General features: G+C 38.0%; 1 protein-coding gene across 1 annotated transcript in view; it reads left to right on the forward strand.

Moving 5' to 3' along the window:
- LOC123231816 (cytidine monophosphate-N-acetylneuraminic acid hydroxylase) overlaps window positions 1-19,065 on the forward strand; it is a 70,263-nt gene extending 51,198 nt beyond the window's left edge. Inside the window, exons 12-15 of the mRNA XM_044658122.1 lie at window positions 4,024-4,140; window positions 15,226-15,341; window positions 16,542-16,628; window positions 19,029-19,065. Of these exons, the coding sequence (XP_044514057.1) occupies window positions 4,024-4,140; window positions 15,226-15,341; window positions 16,542-16,617 (309 nt within the window). The 3' untranslated portion in view covers window positions 16,618-16,628; window positions 19,029-19,065. The remainder of the gene's footprint in view (window positions 1-4,023; window positions 4,141-15,225; window positions 15,342-16,541; window positions 16,629-19,028) is intronic.
- The last annotated feature ends 677 nt before the right edge of the window (window positions 19,066-19,742 follow it).

The raw sequence follows: 19,742 nt of genomic DNA on the forward strand, positions 1-19,742 counted from the left end.
TGGTTAAGCTTGAACACTAACATTTGGAGGTAGAAATATACATAAAACACATACATATACCTCTCTCTCTTTCTCTCTCTTTCCTCTCTCTCTCTCCCTCTTTCTGTCTTCTCTTTTCCTATCCTTTCTCTCTCTCTTTCTCTCTCTCTCTCTTTCTCCTCTCTCTCTCTCTCTCCCTCTTTCTGTCTTCTCTTTTCCTATCCTTTCTCTCTCTGTCTTCTCTCTTTCTCCTCTCTCTCTCTCTCTCCTCTTTCTGTCTTCTCTCTTTCTATCCTTTCTCTCTCTTTCTCTCTCTCTCTCTTTCTGTCCTTCTCTCTCTCTCTTTCTATCTCTCTCTCTCCACATACACACGTATGTATACATAAAGAGATAAAGATATATGGTATGTCCTTAAAATACTACTCTAGTCCTCCTGGAGACTAACCCTTTACTGCTAATTGTTGCCATCAATTAGTGGTAAACATCTTTTGGAGTAGAACATAGCAAGAGTAGAGGTTTATATGTTGGGAAAGTTTGACTTTTGGAGATCAGGAAGCTAAGAAAGCCAAGATCATGCTATTTCATAATTTCTTATAAAGAGTTTTTGTCTTTAAATCGAAGGCAATGCCAGGCAGAGTGTGCAAGGCTCACAAGCTTTAGCTCTACCAAAGCTCAGAATTCCTAGAAATCAAACATCTTCTGGTAAGCACTCCCCGAGACATTCTTTAAAAATAATTTACTTTTAAATATAATCACATTAGGAAAACATACCAAATAGATCAAAGCTAAGGGGAAGATCCTATCCATGACTCAAAGCATCACAAAGCAACCCTAATAATTTTTTAATTCCCACTCCCCCTACCCCTAAACCATAACAACTTATTCTCATTTGTTGAGGAGTTGGTGAGGTCAAATGTTATTCCACATTTGAAATTCCATGATTATAAGTAGTTTAAAATTTCAAGGTTAAATACACCTCTCATTCCCCATGATACTATTTTGCCATTTTTACTGTTTTCCTTCATTTCTCTCTCATTTGCTTTTTCCCAATTTGTTTCTCTGCCTAGCCTTGTCCTGTTGCCTGGAGTGGTCTCTCTTCAGGAATAAACCCCTCTGACTTTCTGGGATCAGCCTTTCTCCCTCCTGGACTCTCCTCTGCTTTAGAAAGGAGGCATGTATGCATGTCACTGTTTGCCCCAATTACAGTTTCATAGAAGCTGAAAAATGGAAGGGGAGCTCCAAAGAGTCAGATGAATCCTAGCTTTCCTCCAGATCATTACATTTTATTTGGAAGTAAAATAAAGCAAGAAGGGGAGTTTGAGATATGACAAGAACTTTTTACATGGATTCATAGGAATGGCTCCAGATTACAGAAAAGACTTTGACCAATATTAAACCTGCAGGATAATATTGCCAATATACACAGCTCATCAGTTTATTATTATATATGGATTGTATCAACTTTTCTTGATTGGCCCAAGAATAATATTTTTTAAAAATTCAGAGAATAAGGCACAGTAGATAGAACACCAGGCTGGGAATTGGGGGAGAGCCACGTTCAAATCAGATACTTTCTAGCTGTGAGACTCTGGGCAAGGCACTTAAACCCAATTGCCTGCCCTTCTGTCTCACAGTTGTTACTAAGACAGAAAGTAAGGGTTTAAAAAATAAATAAATTTAATGAGAGATAACTGGCTCTAGAACCAGAAAGACCTAGATTCAAGTCCTTCCCCAGCATATATTGTGTATGTAACACAGGACAAGTCATATAATTTCTCAGAATCCCCAGGTAACTCTTTCATTAAGAGTCTAAGTTGGCCGAAGGTATTGTTTTATTCAAAGATATTTTATTTTCCCAATTATACACAATAACAATTTACCACATATATTTTCTCAAATTTTAAGATCCAAATTGTTTCCCTCCATCCCTAAGATGATAAGTAATTCAATCTGGATTATACATGTATTATCATGCAAAACATACCTCCATATTTGACCAAAGATATTGATGGACATTGACTGGTAGAGGAAATTCCTCATTCTAGAATTATCCCATATCTATGAAATCATAGATGTGGCTTTTTTTTTTTATGAGCAAGGGGGATTTTTTAAAAAAAAACTCTTACTTTCTATCTTAGTCACAACTCTAAAACCAAAGGGAACAGGTTAGGCAATGAGGGTTAAATGATTTGCCCAGGGGCAGACAGCTAGTAGGTTTCTGAAGAAAAATTTGAACCCAGGACCTCCAATCTCAAGGCCTGGCTCTCAATCCATTGAGCCATTTAGCTGCCTCAGAAAAATGATTTTTAAAGGTACTTTTCCTCCCAGCAGAATTCCTTCTATGTACCATTGCTCTCCTGAAAATGCCCTTTCCAAATGATCCAAAGCCCTTTTCAGTACTTAACCTTCTGTTGCTATTCGGTTTCTGTATCTTTTGACTACTGCTTCTCTTCAGTGATCTCCCCAGCCTTAGTATCTGTGGCACTCTTCTCTCTTTTGCTTCTCGTTTTTGGGTTTGTTGGTTTTGTTTTGGTAACTGGGGATCTTCATCTCACAGAAACTGGAAGTTCAGCAGCCTACCATTGGGCCTAATCCCACTGCTGACTGGCCCAGGAGCCTTGACTGGCTTGGGCCAGCAGCCCACCCTTCAAGAGGTAGCCTGGTGAGCCCTTCTTCCCTCTTGCTCCCAGGTGCTTGCCATATTGGTACAGCCTCAGCCAGCCCAGTAGCAATGATTACAGACATGTATGGCTACACCTGGCTTCTTCTTCCCTCTTTAATCACTCCATTAGCATCTGTTCACTAACCCTTTTTCCTCCTCCCCCATTTTCACTCAGATTCCTCTTTTTTCCAATATAATCATGTTAGAGTCTTTTATATTTAAATTTTTTAAAAACCTTTGTCTTCTAAAAATAAATACTAAGTATTGGTTCTATGGCAGAAGAATGGAAAGGGCAAGGAAATTGGAGTCGAGTGACTTGTTCAGGGTCATCTACCTGCAAAGTGTCTGAGGGCAAATTTGAACTCAGGTCTTCCCATCTCCAGTCCTGGTACTCTATCCACTGAGCTACCTAGCTGCCCTCATGTTAAAGTCTTGCCATTGGTCCAAGTTTCAATTGCCATCTGAATATAATTCATTCCCAACCTATCAGCCTCAATCTTTTGCCTCCAGTCTAGCTCATGGCTCCCAGGATTAGAAGGGAAAAAAATTTAAGCCTCACCTTCCGTCTTAGAATCAATACTGTATACTGGTCCAAGACAGAAGAGTGGTAAGGGCTAGGCAATGGGGGTTAAGTGACATGCCCAGAGTTACACAGCTAGGAAGTATATGAATCCAAATTTGAACCCAGGACCTCCTGTCTCTAGACTCGCTGTCAGTTCACAGAGCCACCCAGCTGCCCCACTGAAGGAAACTTTTCACAGGATATATATATTCCTTTGCCACCTGAAGTTGTGGGAGGTAAAGAAAGAATTTCTTATTTTTCCACTTAAATCCTGCCCTCTGTGTAGCTGATACATCCTATTCAATAACATGTACAACATATATTATCTCCCTTCTTGTGGAAGGGAAGGATGAAGGGTTGGAGAGAGGGAAAGAACCTAGATTATAAAATGTCAGAAATTTATTATTAAAAATTAGATCTCCAGGTAATCTGTTAAAAAAAAAGCCCACTTTAATATCCTATTCTGCAGCCTACCGTCTTGCTTGCCTGTTCTCTAAAGCTACAGACTTGCAGTGAAAATAAAGCATCTCATTATGGACAAGATTTAAAGTGATCCCTTGCAACCTTTATATACCTTCTGTATTTTTTGGCCATCATGGTAAAGAAGAAATATGCCCAATTCACAAAACTAAACTTTTTCAGTTATCCATTCAGGGAAAAGCGTATTTATGAAAAATCCCCTACCTTAATACTAATTTCCCATCCAACCTTGCCAACATGATAGGCTACTTTTTTCTTCTGGAAGTTTGTTTTTTTGAGATCTTAATAAACTGATGATTAATGGTTTCCTTTTCCTCTTATTGTACTCTCATTTCTACAGATGATTGAGACAGATGAGGATTTCAACATTTTGCCTACTGGATACAACTATCTGGTTGATTTTCTAGACTTATCCTTTCCAACAGAAAGACCAAACCGGGATCATCCATATGAGGAAGTAAGCAAAATTCCCCAGGAAGCTTGCTTCCTCTGTAACTAGCATCAAATAATCGCTACTGTCCTGCTTCCCTCTGTGTATTCCTAGGCTGTTGGAGCATCCTTCTCTCTGCCAGTTTCGCATACTGCCTGTGAACAACCAAGCTTGTTATTAGTAGAGATGCAGGAGGAGCTCTATTATCAGGGATGACTAATCCCTTTCCTCTGTTGGTGGTGTTGTCTTTTTCACTGAGTTCCTCACCATAAGTGTTGCTCATAGCCCTAAAGACAGTAGGTACCTCTAGGGCCATTAGTTTAACAACCCTCAGATGAAGGAAACTGAGGCTCAGGGAAATCAAATCAGCACAAAACTTTAGGAGCAACCAGGTAGCTCAGTGGATAGAGCACCGGATCTGGAGTTGGGACGATCTCGGGTCAAATCCACCTTTATACACTTCCAGTTCTGTGACCCTGGGCAAGTCACTTAACCCCCATTACCTACCCCTTACTACTCTTCTGCCTTGGAACCAATACACAGTATTGATCCTAAGATGGAAGGCAAGAGTTGTTTGTTTTTTTAATGACTTACAGAACTTTAACTATATCCAAATCTAAATCACTGAGCTAAGTAGAAGCTAAGAAGAATAAGAAATTCTCTAAGACAGAGGTCTGACCCTCTCAAGGTTATCATAATCCTGACCTCTTGACATAAAGGTAAGAATGTATCTGATGCAATAGATTGCTTCCTAAAACTTGTATGAATCACATTTTTCATATAAAATTTTAAAATTTAAAACTCCTAAAAATACTGTGTCTTAAAGGAACCCCATAGTAAATATGTTTATAAAACTAATAATAACAACTATCTCATTGATTAGTTTATAAAACATGGATTTTCCTACCTACTACAACCATGTTATTACTATTCAGGTATACCAAACTTTAAACCATTCTGACACACAAAAATCCAGGTTTACAAAAACAAATTTAGTTTAAAAAGAGATTGACTCATCAGATCTCATAAAATATAACACATACACACACACACACAAACTTTTGATACTTTGTAAAATTTATGAGTTCATTAATATCAGTATTTTCTAGCGATGCAAATTGCAGTCCATCCATCACCTCTCATCCTGTCTCTCATTCATGTCTTCCTGAAATCCTTCCCTAGGCAATCCACCTAATGTGCTAGGCACCTTCCTCTAGCTCTCATGACTCTGCATTGATACCAATGACATGGGCAGGCTGTCACTCTACTGAGTTAAACCTTGACTTTACCACCTGACCAGTCAGCTTTTTTCTCTGATTATATCTCTCACCAATAGCATCCGTTTTACTGTTTGTCTGGCACAACTAGCCAATAAATATTAACTAAATATCTACTATAATGCAGGAATTGTGCTAAGTACTGGGAAACAAAAAAGACTGATTAAAAAAATTTTTAAGGAGCTCACAGGCTAATGAGGGAGGCAAGATAGAAACAACAATGGGTTGTACAAGATAAATTGTAAATAATCAAAAAAGAAAGTTACAAGAATTAAGTAGGGATCAGGGAAGGCTTATTGGAGAAGAAAGTATTTAAGCCAGGAGGTGGAGATAAAGAAGGAAAACATTTAAAGCCTGGTTGGACAGTTAGTAAAAATGTCCAGTCTGGAGACAGAGTATCTTGTGTTAAGAACAGCAAAGAGGCCAACAGCACTGGATCAATCAGTAAAGGAAGGAGGTGAGGACCATAAGGTGGAAGAACACTGGAAAATGGTTGGGGATAAGTTGTATGAGGCTTTGAAAGCCAAACAGATTTTATTTTTGATCCTAGAAATGATAGGGAGCCACTGGAGTTTATTAAGTAGGATGGTGACAAGGTCAGATTTGTGTTTTAGGAAGATCATTTTGATATCTGAAAGGAGAATGAAATGTAGCATGGGGAGATGTAGCAGAGAGACCAACCAGCAGGCTATTTCAGTAGTCCAAGTACAAGGTGAAGAGGTCCTGCATCAGGCTGGTGGCAATGTCAGAGGTGAGAAGGGAGAATATTTGAAAAGTGTTACAGAGGTAAAATTGAAGGGCCTTTGCAACAGTTTGAATACAGAGGCAAGAGAGGAGTCAAGGAAGACAAGTAGATTGTGATAGTGGATGCCTAGAAGGAGAAAGATGGCACCCTCAAAAGTAATAAAGTAAGAAGAGGAGAGAATTTGGGGTAAGAAATTAAGTTTTGGACAAACTGAGTTTAAGACATCTATGAGACTTCAAGTTCAAGATGCACAATGGGTAATACAAGAGGTCAAAATAGAGTCAAAATTCATGGTTGGCAATAAACGGTAGCCTACTCATACCACCCATAGCGCTGATTTATCAGTATCTTAGATAGACACTGAAGATGGACAATATATTAGGCCCAGAAATTAAAAGAGTACAAAAAAAAGTACAAAATCAAGAAGTATTTTCAGTGAACTTCAACTCTCTTCCTGTCATGAAAGCTTATCTTTTAAAAAATATTTTTCCGGCGATACTAGATATCCAAAAGTCATGTACATTTTCCAATTGAGGGTCACCCGAATTAAAATATAGATATTCAAGTGTCTGTTTATACAACTGAAACATATTTCCATTTCTAAACATTAATTTTATAAATGTCTTTTTCAGAATGCATCGGCCATGTTAAAAAATATGTGACTGTAATGCAGGCTCAGTTGGTCTTCAGGCTAAATAATCTCTCACTTATGTTGGGATGCATGGAGTAGTCTCTTAGGGGGCCACATAATCCTAGACCCCAACATCAGCTTCAATTCTGGATGCTCTTGCTAGTTACAGTGGTGGATTGGGGCACCAATACCTCAAAATTCCTTAGACAGTTTTTAAAAAGTTCTCCCTGCTCCAGAAAAATCAAGAAAATGCATAATTCTTTGGCAAATGAAATTATCAACTCAACATTTAATATTCCAGTTCGTATATCAATTTTAGGTCAGCTTAATGTTATAGTAGAATTTTATTTTATCAGAAGTAGGTATACTTTATAATGTGTTGGCACTGTTTGGGACACAAGTATGTATATAATAGAGTAGTTATGCCAATTTTGTAGTCTTGGTGTACAATTATATTTTTTAATGGTTGTTGAACCTCATAGCTATACCTCTGCTTTTGTGAGGTAGGGAGAACTATATCTCTGATATTTTTTTCTTACTGATGCCAAGTCCCTGGTCCTTCTAGTAAAGTTTGATGGTGTTTCCTCATCAGGAAACGGAGATAACTCTGTATGGGCTCTTAAAAGTTCTGCCACATTAGCATAGGCTAATAAAAAAGAATCAGGTGCCAGTCTGGGGAACTACTTACATGTCTATTGTTTGAGGACCAGCCCATTAAGCTTTGTGAGGTTAATCCCTGGAAGACTATCTCCCAGATAATTTTTCTTTTTGGCCACAACAATTCATTAAAGTGCCTGCCAAGCTGTGGAAGGGTTGAGAGCTTCCTTGGTAGACAGGACTATTGGAAGTGTACCAACATAATCACAAAGTTTCTGAAGAAGAGCCTTCAACAGGAACGCAACCCTTAATCCACCCATTGTTTTTAGGGGCAAAATATAAGGTCACTTTCAAGCAATCCACAGGCACTGATTAAATGCCAGGTACTGTCCTGAGACTTGGGGAATACCAAGACAAAAATAAACTGTCCCTGCCTTCAAAGAAATTTCTCAAGAGAAACAACTCTGACATGGTCTCCAAGGACTCATTATTCCCAAATTGGGGCTTGTCTGTAATCAAGAATGCCTCATTTTGTAGGCAGCTAGAAAGTCAGGTCTAGAGACAGGAGGTCCTGGGTTCAAATCTAGCTTCAGACACTTCCCAGATTTGTACTCCGTACTAGTCACTTAACCCCAGTTGCCAAGCTCTTGCCGTTCCAATATGCAGTATTATTCTAAGATAGAAAATGTAGGTTTAAAAAAAAGAATATCTCATTTAATGAACTATATTTTCATAAGAAACAAATAGAAAATAGGAAACTTTACAGAGCAGCAACGATAAGGGGCCTCAGTTTCCTCATCTGTAAAATGAAAATGGAACAATGTGTACAGGATGGCCTCAGACACTGAGTAGCTGGGTGATGCTGGGCAAGTTACTTAACCCTGTTTGCCTCAGTTTCCTTATTTTTCAAATGACTGGAGAAGAAATGGCAAACTACTCCAGTATTTTTGCCAAGAAAATCCCAAATAGGACAACCAAGAGTTGGACATGACTAAATGAACAATTGAAGGGTTTTATTTGATAGTCTCTAAAAAAAGTATTTTATTTCTAATTATTTGTGAGAGGCCATCATCTCCTAATTCGACTGTACCACATTTGGTCATTGTGATTTTGTTTGTTTTTCAAAATAACCAGAGTCACAGCAGCCAAATGTGGAGCAGTGGAATTAGGAGACCTGAATTCTAATCCTGACTCTTCCATTAATAAGGATCGAGTCACTCCTTTCTGAGCTCATTGTAAAACAAAGGCATTGGACTGTATGAACCCCATCACCTTGAATCATCTTGGTTTCTAAGACACTTAATAAATTCTACCATGTCATGTGCTTAAAAAGAGGTTCATTTGGGTTTGGACCAGTAAATATGATGCTCAGGGTTTTGCTGAATGTACTCACTCTGCTATTACAGAAGGGACATGACTAGGCTCAGGGCTATGTGCTTTGGGCTGAATACTAACAAGGATTTTTTCATTTCTGTCACTTTGCATTATTTTTTGCTATTTTAATCCATCAAGAAAGAATTGTGAGTTAAACATGGAGTAATAACATCATAAATCAAAATATTGCCAAGAAAAAATGTAAAGAAAGGTAGAGTAGCAGCTAGGTGACTCAGTGGATAGAGAAGGAAGGTCCTGGGCTCAAATCTAGCCTCAGACATTTCCTAGCTATGTGACCCTGGGCAGGTCATTTCACCCTGTTTGCCTCAGTTTCCTCAACTGTAAAAAAGAGCTCGAAGAAAGAAATGGCAAACCACTCCATTATCTTTGCCAAGAAAACCCCAAATGGGGTCAAGAATTGAAAACAACTAAATCACAACAGCAATAATTTAACATTTTGCCTTTACAATTTCTTTTCTTTCATGAGGAACACGAAGCTGCAACACAAGATGGGGATTGGCAAACCAGTAAATATCTGGAACCCAAAGGGCCTTTTGTCCCTCTTAAGTTCAGCAATTGCATAGGCATTTTTAAAGAGCTTCTAATGTTCCAGGCACTATGTTAGGAGCTGGATACAAAGGCAAAAGTGCAATAATCTCTACCCTCTAGGAGCTCACTCTCTATTAGTAAGTGAACACCACATAGAAAGATGAGCAAACACAAAAAAGAGGCAAAATAAAAAACAAAATAATTATTGGGGGAGCAGAGAAGGATGCTAACAAATGACTAGAGACTGAAACAGGCAGAAGACCCCTAGGAATGCAGCAGGTTCTTGAGGTCTTCAAAAACAATTTTTAAAATGACATAGCTTCTATATTTTAGCAGTGCAATTATTTAAAAATACAGATGGGGTTCATTTTAAATCCTGTGCACCTAACACATTTTTTTGACCCTCTCCATTTATTTGAAACAGGAATAACACCAATAGCAATCCTACTCTATCAAGGAGGTACATTGAAATACCTTTTTTTTTTTTTTAGTAGCAAGATGATAGAGCATTTTTACCATTTCTCCTGAGGTGTAATTAAAATCCTGATTCCTAGTCCCAGAAGAACCACTAATTAGTAATTCGACCTTGCATTAGTCCCTTAATTTTTACAAATCTTGATTTATCCTTTGCAAAATGAAGGAATTAAGCTAAATGATTGTGAAAAAAATTTCCAACTAAAGTTGCGATATTTATGATTTTTCTTGGGGCAGACACACTAAGACATCTTGGCTTAAACCTTTTTTTTTTTTTAACCCTTAACTTCTGTGTATTGGATCCTTGGTGGAAGAGTGGTAAGGGTGGGCAATGGGGGGTCAAGTGACTTGCCCAGGGTCACACAGCTGGGAAGTGTCTGAGGCCAGATTTGAACCTAGGACCTCCCGTTTCTAGGCCTGACTCTCAATCCACTGAGCTACCCAGCTGCCCCTTGGCTTAAACCTTTAAGAATTCCTTTTAGAATTTTTAGGATCTTGCTTTTTTTTTTTTTTTTAAGGGTTCTATAACTTCATCGGAAGAGGGCATCTTTATAGTGTGGGAACTCCCTCTACCAGTGCAGGTCTGCACCTGCTCTCCAACTTTGAATCTGAGAGTTGTTTGATTCACTGAGTTATTAACTGGTTTGCTCTCGGTTACACAGCCAGTGTTGCGCCTGAGGTAGGACTTGAACTGTGGTTTTCCTGATCCGAGGTTGTCTCTAACTCTTTTTTTGTACTGCCCCCACAACCTCTAGAAGAGACCCGAACAAATGGATCCCCTTCTCATCAAGTCAGGGCTTCAAAAATGATTTCCTTAGTTTTTAGTGTTCCCCTGATCCCTTTTTCCTAGTTATGGTTTGGTAGGAAGAACATGGGAATAGGACTCATTAAATAAACTTCCCAGGGTTTCTTTAAGGATCAAATGAGTAAGTGAAAGTACCTTGTAAATTGCAAAACACTATACAAATATAAGGTGATGCTATTGCTATAATTATTCTGAATAAATAAAGTGGCAGAGTTGCTGGACCTGGAATAAAAAATATCTGGGTTCATATCTAGCCACAGATACATAATATTCGTGTGACCTTGAGCAAATATTTTGCCTCAGCTTTCTCATTTGTAAAATGGAAATATTGCTAGCACCTATCTCCCAGGGTTATTATAAGACTAAGGGGAGCTAATATTTTTAAGGTACTTGCAAACCTTAAAGTGCTAGATTAAGCACTATTATAATTTTTTTCTCCCCGGAGTACTTCATTTATTTATTTTTTACCAATTACTTTATGTAGAATAAATAAATTAATTTCCACATAAGTTTTCCAAAGTCATATGATCTAATTTGTTTCCCTCCCTTCTTCTCATTCCTCCCAGAGCTGGCAAGCAATTCAACCTGGGTTTTACATATATTATAATGTAAAACATATTTTTTGTCATTCATTTTTGTAAGTGAATAATCTTATAAAACCCAAACCCCAAAATATAAACCCAAATAATCAAGTGAAAAATCATATGCTTGACTTCAACAGTTCTTTCTCTGGAGATGAATAGCATTCTTTTTTTTTCATAAGTCCCTCAGAACTATTATCATTTTAAAGTTATTATTAGAGTATTAATAAGGCTAAGTCATTGGATGGTGTTGAGGCCATTCCTAACAAAGTCTTTAAGGAGAGGCTATTATACTCCTTACTGAATTATTCACCCCAGAGGGAATATGACATCCAAGACCCAACTAGAATTCTGGAATCCAACAAGAAGATGAGATTTACAATACAGCTTCCTCATCCTAGGATCCAGCTTTCTAGGAAGGAGTTGCTTGAATACCAAAAGCCTGTTGAAAAGGCTCCATTCCACTGCTTTGTATATCTAAGAATAAACAGGAAGCAATACTGAATTGGCTTGATCTATATTAAAGCAAAATGGTGGATATGCTAGACCTAGAGTCTGTATGTGGAAACTTGATTTAGAATATTTTCCCAAAGTTCCCAGGCTGTTCCTTTGTTCAGTTCTCCATAGAAACTTCCTCTATTGGAAACATTGCCTCCATTACTGAATCTGGCCTGAAAACATTCTTGTTAATCAGAAATACTAATAAAAACCCCACATTTATAAAGATTTACTAAATGCTTTCCAAAATCACTAATCATCATTCTCCCTGTGTGATAGTCTCATGAGTTTTTACCTAGTCGATGGATCTGTTTGTCACCTTGACCCAAATCTAATTTAATTATTCCCACCCATAAACTATAAATCTGTGCCTCTGGATAGCTTCCTTTTTGAGCCATCATCATTATCATCATTTGGAATGAAGGAAGGACTCCATAAAAAAGTCTCCTCTCCTTATATGGAACTATATTAAGGCATTAGCCTGATTGAGCTAACCAAGGCCAATCCTTTCAGGACTTCTGACCTAGTTACTGCAGAATCACGCAATCCTAAATTTCAAGACGCTTGAAAACGTATTTCCCCTGGCCTTAGCCACAGTCACAGTAAGTAAATATCCTATTGGAATGATATAAGAATGGAGAAGCAAATGTAAACATGCCGGCAGTCTAAACTTTCTGTCTGCCTTTAATACCATGTTATTAAAAACAAACCCAAACAAAAAGGCTGCCAGAGCTGGGATTGTGAGAAAATTTATTGTAGTGAAATCGACTCTACTTGTAAAACATAGGCAAACTTGGAACAGCTAGGTGGTTAAGTGAATAGAGTTCTAGATCTGGAATTGAGAGGACCTGGGTTCAAATATGGCCACAGACACTTCCTAACTGTGTGACCCTGGGCAAGTCACTTAAACCCAATTGCCAACTTTTATTATTCTTCTGCCTTGGAACCAATACTTAGTATTGACTCTTAAGACAGAAAAGTAAAGGATAAAAAAATGTTAGTCAACTTTTGTGAGTTGAGAAGTGTGCAAATTTTTTTGGTAGCATCACAAAACAAAAAAGAGTCACAAACTGAGTAAGGGGCTTTTCATTCCTCACATTTTCTAAGAAAGAAAGTAGCTTCAGCAATGTTGAAGGTTCCTTAAGGGTAGTGAGTAGTCTTGCATTACAGAGGAATGCAAGTTTCTTGAGGACAGAGATCATTTCCATTTAGGTCATTGTATTCCTAGAACTTAGTCTTGTGTCTTGACCATGATAGAGACCCTCATGCAAGGCAGGCTTAGCACTGCCTGCTTTAGCCATCGAGGGAGAGACCTGTCACTGGGTTTCTTATGCAGCCATAATCTGGATTAGCTCAGAGTCCAATATCTGAGTTAACCTCCAGGGTATTCTCTATTCGAATTGTTAGCCTGCATCTTTTCATATATTCGTGGAGGCGTATGCAAAAAGAAACTCCTCATGAATAGATATCGTTTCATTCATTTTATTTGTAGCTTCAGTGCCTGGTACATTCGTTGTTGTTGCTCACTTGCCATACTCTTTGTGATCCTCTGAACCAACTGTCCATGAGGTTTTCCTAGCAAAGATACTGGAGTGATTTGTCATTTCCTTCTCCAATTTTATGCAGGTAGAAGTTAAGTGACTTAAAGGGATCACTTTTCTAGGAGGCATCTGAGGTCAAATTTGAAATTCAGTCTTTCTGACTCCAGACCCAGGGCTCTATTCCCTGAGCCACCTAGCTCTCCACCTTCTGGCACATAGTAAGCACTTAATAAATGCTTTGATGGATAGTCACTTTTTAACAGGCTGCAGCATCATAAATGGCCACTTAGAGAGAAAGCTTCAGTTGTCTGGGCCATTCCCCCTCCTCTTGTCTTAGTAACATAACTCTAGCCTTGGTTCAAATGAAGCTTTGTTTAGCTTTTGGGTGGGTGGGTTTAATCTATAGATATGATTAAATGAAATATGAAAATATAAAATTTCCTATTTATATCTCACATAGTGCTCCTACTTCATTGATGAATTCTATTTTCTTAGGTCTTTTCCCTTTGTATTCATAAATGCATTTAGTATATTTGGATAATATAGAATTAAGAACGAAGATAGCAAAAAAATATATAAACTCTTCCCCAGTACTGTTGCTCCTTCCAAGTCTTTGATATGGATAGAAAAATGCCTCAGAGCATAAAAGGGAATAGAGGAAGCAAGGGTTTTTACCTTCCTGCCTCCTCTTCTTCACTCCCCCAGAGAAAAGGAAAATGTAGCAACTGGAGCTCATTAATTCTGAGCAATTCTGGTCATGGATGTTAACTTCACTCCTTGGTTTGGTCCCTTGGTTGTTCCCATGTCCAGGGCACCATCGTTGCTTATGCCAACACTTAATGTATCTAAATTCTTGGTTCTGCTACTCAAGGAAAGAGAAAGATCAAATTTATAGTTGTCTGGTCACAAAAGAGAGGACCACTAGTGATCTCAATACAGAGTAGTCATTTCCCATACCAGGATAGCTCATTTTCTCCCTCTGTCTCTTTGTCTTTCTGCCTTTCCTCTCTTTGCAGAGAGAGGAAAGGTTTCATTTATTTATTTATTCATTTTTTTGTTTGTTTAGACCCTTACCTTCCATCTTAGAATCAATAATGTGTATTGGTTCCAAGGCAGAAGGGTGATAAAGGGTTGGACAATGTGGATTAAGTGACTTGCCCAGAGTCACACAGCTAGGAAGTGTCTGAAGCTAGATTGGAATCCAGGACCTCCTGTCTCTATGCCTGGCTCTTAGTCCACTGAGCTACCTAGCTACTCCCAGGAAAGGGTTTAGTTAGCTGATAAAAAATGTAAAAAATCATACCCAATCCCAGAAATGATCAAAATAATTCTTGACCTCAAGTACTACTCTCCCTCTCTCCCCCTCAGAATCTACAGTCAATATTATTTCCAGAAACCACAGAAGGGTTAAGTCCTGGTTGCCCTTTCTCCAGACCTTGACTCTATTTCATCTGGGACAGAGTGAGGGGTTACATAGATTTCTCGACTTTTCTCCAGGGAACCCATTCTGTCTTGGCTCTGAATCTCAAAGTTCTTCATCTTAATGAGTGAATTGATATATCTGTTGTCTCAGGAGGGTGTTAAAAAGATAAAAAGGGGGAATCCACTTACAAGGGAGAGATCTACCCTTCTCTTCTTTCCAATTTTCCTAACCTGGTGAATGTTCCATTTCCCTTTGGTAATTGAGTCCAAGACCCATCACAGGAGTGTGTAGTATACCATGAAAATGTTGTTAACTTCATGATCTGCATTTCATTAGTGAATATGCATCTGTGAACTCTATCACCAACGCCAGAATAAAGGGCTCCTTAACAACAGTTGTCCAGAATGATACCAATTCACACCTTTTCAAAGGGAAGAGAAGATAATAGAAGAGAAGAGGAGAAGACTACCCAAAACATCTCCGTGCTTGTCTGGGCAAGCTTTGCTATAGCAGCTCCTTCCCCTGCCACCATGGGTTATTGCTTCAAGGACATTGATGTTTTGGTGGCCTACACCCAAAAGGTACCGTTTCTAATGTTGTTCTATTGTCCATTCCAGATAAGGAGCCGGGTTAGTGTGATAAGGCATGTGGTGAAGCACGGGTTGCTCTGGGATGACTTATATATAGGATTCCAAACCAGACTCCAGCGTGATCCTGACATTTATCATCATCTGTAAGTATGAAAATCATCCTCCCCCAAGGACATTTAGAATATACTTGTAGGTCATAAAGGTGCAGTAATTGACTGCCTGTGTATTTTGATCTTAGAAGGAAGATCCTAATGCCATCCACAATTCTTTGTCTCTCATCTGCTGGCTAAGACTTGAAATTCCCATTAGAACTTTTTTCCTTTGACAAGACTTTTTCACCCATTAAAAGGGCATGATTTAAGCTATTTATCATCCATTTATACTTTAGTATGAATTAGTTTCATGGTTTGTTACTGAGCTATTCCCTCCTCTCCAAAAAAGCAAGGTTTGGTTTTGTAGTCCCAGAGAGCAGGTTTTTAAGTTGGATGAGGGAATAGAGAGTGAGGATGTACTAGACACATTAGGAAAGAGAACACCACCACTGAGGATTATGGGAAGAGGCTGAGGAAAAGGGAAAAAAACAGTAGATTGGAATTGAAGATCTACTTAGTTCACTTTTGAATTTTGCTTTGGACTGGCACTGTGTGCAAACTTAGGGGAATGGGGGATAAATTAAAGGCATTGACTCTTTTCTGTTTTCTGACCATGTGGTTTCTAAAAACAAACTATATAGGAATCTATAAAGAATATTCCATTTGGTGACATAATTTTAAATTTCACAATCAAAAATTTTGGAAAGGATCACCTTTGTCCTTTGTATACAATAAAACAAACAGATCTCCAATGGAGAGTAGACTAATCTTCACTGACCAACACATTTCCTAAATGTGCAGGAGCTATTTGTTGCATCTTCACTCTTTGAAAGTTTCCATTAGGCATCCCCACCACCATCCCCTATCCCTGACCAAAGAACTCTCTTTTAAACCCTGTGGATGACAACTCAGGACAATAATAATACTCAAGTACTCTTCCAAGTTCTAGTCTGATGCTTAACCCTGGTATAGACATGACCCTGGGTTCCTAAAAATTTTCGTGTATCAGGTTTACTTAAAATCAGGTGTATGTTTCTTCTTATATCAATCATGATAAAAGACAAAAAAAATCACAGTAATTATCTGGTTTTGTAGGGCTCTCTGGTACACTAAGTATGGGATGCTATAATTAGTCTCAGAATATCTCTATAATCTTTTCTATAATTGACGGTCAGTTGGTAAGCACAACCTAGCAATGTAATGGTATCGAGCAATTTTTAAAAATCTCTCCTATTTCAAATTTCTCCCTAGGTTTTGGAATCATTTTCAAATAAAACTTCCCTTGACACCACCAAACTGGAAGTCTTTTCTGGCACAACAAATATAGACCACTCCATAGTAAGTCATGCTGTGGGATGTATCAATTAGAAAAATACCACTACTATGTAAGAAGACAGCACAGCTCCAGTTTTGTCCTATCCCTTTCATATTATATAAGCAAAGATTGTAAGGGGAATGAGTACCTTTCAGGAGATCAAGGGGAGTAATAGCAGCCAGTACAACAGAAAGAGAGATGGGAAACAAAATGTGGTGGCCAGAACGTTGTCCTAGAAGCCAGGAGAGTAGAGTCAGAAGAAGAAATAGTAGTAACAAAAGTATGAAGAAAAAGAGAAACCAAAGAGAAGGGGGAGAGAGGAGTAGATATCTAGGAGAGTGCAGCATTTCCAGACCAAAGAAAAAGAATTTCAGGAAAGAATGATTAATCAACATTAGCCAATGCTAGAAAGAGAGTAAGGAGAATGAGGACTGAGAAAAAAATCACCTTCAAGAGAGTAATTTCAATAAAGTGGTAGGGATAAGTTTTTAGGAAAGAAGAAAAGTGAATTTGTGGGTAGAGCAAAAGAAAACAGTTCAGATAAAAGTTGAAGATATTGGAGAGAGGTAGGGAGAAATAGAGTGGATGGATTTAAATCCCAGAATAAGAAGGAAAAGGAAGGTGAAATCCAGGACATAGATCAAAGGGTTAGGTTTGGAAAAGAATAGAGATACCTTTTGCCCCCAAGGAAGAGTGAGGAAAATGATTGATATACAGCAAAATGCTTGTGTGCTGTAAGGAGAATATGACAACATGTAAAGAAAGAATAGAATTAGAAAATTTAAACAATATGATCTTAATATTTTTAATAATATAGGAGATAAAGTCTCCCTAACTAAGAGTTAGGTAGACTAATAGTTTTGAAGGTTTAGAGCAGATCTTGAGGAAAATTCTATACTTCATAAGAGATGAACAAAACGTTCCTAAATTGGAGTGATGGCCCATTTCATTGGATTGGATTAGATTAGATTGAATAGGAACCAATCATTACATTTTCCTAGTTGAAAATAGAGGATAGAGATTCGAGTCTTGACCTGTGTGATTCCATTAGTATTGGGAATTCCCAGGTGAAGTAATTTCCTGTATGAATTCAGATTGCCAGCATCTCTGCAACTTACATTCTTTTTTTTTTATCCCTTAACTTCAGTGTATTGTCTCATAGGTGGAAGAGTGGTAAGGGTGGGCAATGGGGGTCAAGTGACTTGCCCAGGGTCACACAGCTGGGAAGTGGCTGAGGCCAGGTTTGAACCTAGGACCTCCTGTCTCTAGGCCTGACTCTCACTCCACTGAGCTACCCAGCTGCCCCCTGCAACTTATATTCTTGAAGAGTTCCTTAGAACAGTGAGAGGTTAAGGGTCATTTAGGAGATGTGTCCAAAGCAGGACTTAAGCTTGTCTTCATGGCTAAACACCAACTCTCTATTTGTTTTGCCAGGCTATTTCTTGATGGGCTAAAGTAGTTGCTTAATAAAGTTTTTAATTGAATTAATCCAAAAACATTGGAGAAGGAAATATCATTATTACTTTAGTATCTTTGCTTAAAAAATCCCAATTGGGATCATGAAGAGTCAGACTTGACTGAAAATGACTGAACAACAACTTCAAAAACATTGGCAGCCTAGTAGCCAAGAGCAGAGAAAACAGATGCTGGGATGGACTTGGGATTAACCTGGAGTACATGGTCAAAGGTCAAGGAGACAAGGAATACTAGGTTGCTTCATGGCTGATCATTGAGATCAGGAAAGTAATGATAGTAACAAACTAGCGAATCTGGAGTAATAATAATAATAATAATAATAATAATAATAATAAGTACTTACATAGCATTTCACAAAGTTCTTTCCATATATTATCTTCTTGGGAAAGTCCAATAGGGTCAACTTGATGGATTTCCAGATAGAAGTAGGCTCAGTAAGTGTAACAAGGTGGTAATTGTGGAAAGAATAGCTTTGGTGACCACAGTGGGGAAGATCTAAGTTCAGATTTGAGATTTTTGAGGTTGAAATTTTGAAATCAAAGATAAGATCATCTGGTAGGTGGCGGAAATAAAGAGAAGTCTATAGGAATTGCCAGATTTCAAGGAACTTCAGAGTCAACGTTTGAATGTTGAAATAGCTTCACTGAGGAGGTATTCTTTCTACTTAAGTAGAGGCGTAAGGAAAATTCAAGTGTAGAAAGTCTGAGTAGTGAATCTACTACAAAAAGCCAGGAGATCACAAAATGTGGCTCAGGATTATATCTTAAACCCACCACCTCTCTCATATGCTTTTCACTTCATCTGCCAGAAGGAATGCTTGGAATTCAGTAGGGGGCAGAGAGGGGCAAAGTAAGATACTTCAACTTCGATTATCTTGATTAGAAAGGTAGAGGTGACTAAAGTAAGGCTCCATGGTATTATTCATTCCTAATTTCTCTAATTTGTAGGAATCTCAAGCAACATGAAATATGAAGAATGTATTGGCATTACCTCCTGGAAGAACCGAGTAGAAGATAACACTACTTTCATGAAGGAATTAATATTGTTATCAGTAATTGATTATCCTAGTTTACAATTCATATGACCTTTTTTTCTTTTGAGACACATGTTCTTATGTATGTACCAGCTTCTATTGACAAAGTCGATGCTTCACCAAAATGTCAATCTCATAAATATCTTGGTAATTCAATCCAAAATACTCTGATCAAATAGTCACAGACCAGAAAGAGAAACAGTACCTCTTGAAAATAATTAGATGAATTATCAAAAAAGCAATTGTTGAATTCAGCTTAACAAGCATTTATTGGGGACAGCTTGGGTGACTCAGTGGATTGAGAGCCAGGCCCAGAGATGGGAGGTCCTAGGTTCAAATGTGGCCTCAGACACTTCCCAGCTGTGTGACCCTGGGCAAGTCAATTTACCCCCATTGCCCACCCTTACCATTCCTTCTGACTTGGAACTAATACATAGTATTGATTCTAAGACAGAAAGTAAGGGTATATATATATATATATATATACCCTTACCTTCTCTCTCTCTCTCTCTCTCTCTCTCTCTCTCTCTCTCTATATATATATATATATATATATATACATATATATATATATATATATATATATATATATATATATATATATATATATATATACCAGTTGTGTCAT

This window comes from Gracilinanus agilis, chromosome 1 (assembly GCF_016433145.1).
Source record: "Gracilinanus agilis isolate LMUSP501 chromosome 1, AgileGrace, whole genome shotgun sequence".
NCBI classification, from domain to species: Eukaryota; Metazoa; Chordata; class Mammalia; order Didelphimorphia; family Didelphidae; genus Gracilinanus; species Gracilinanus agilis.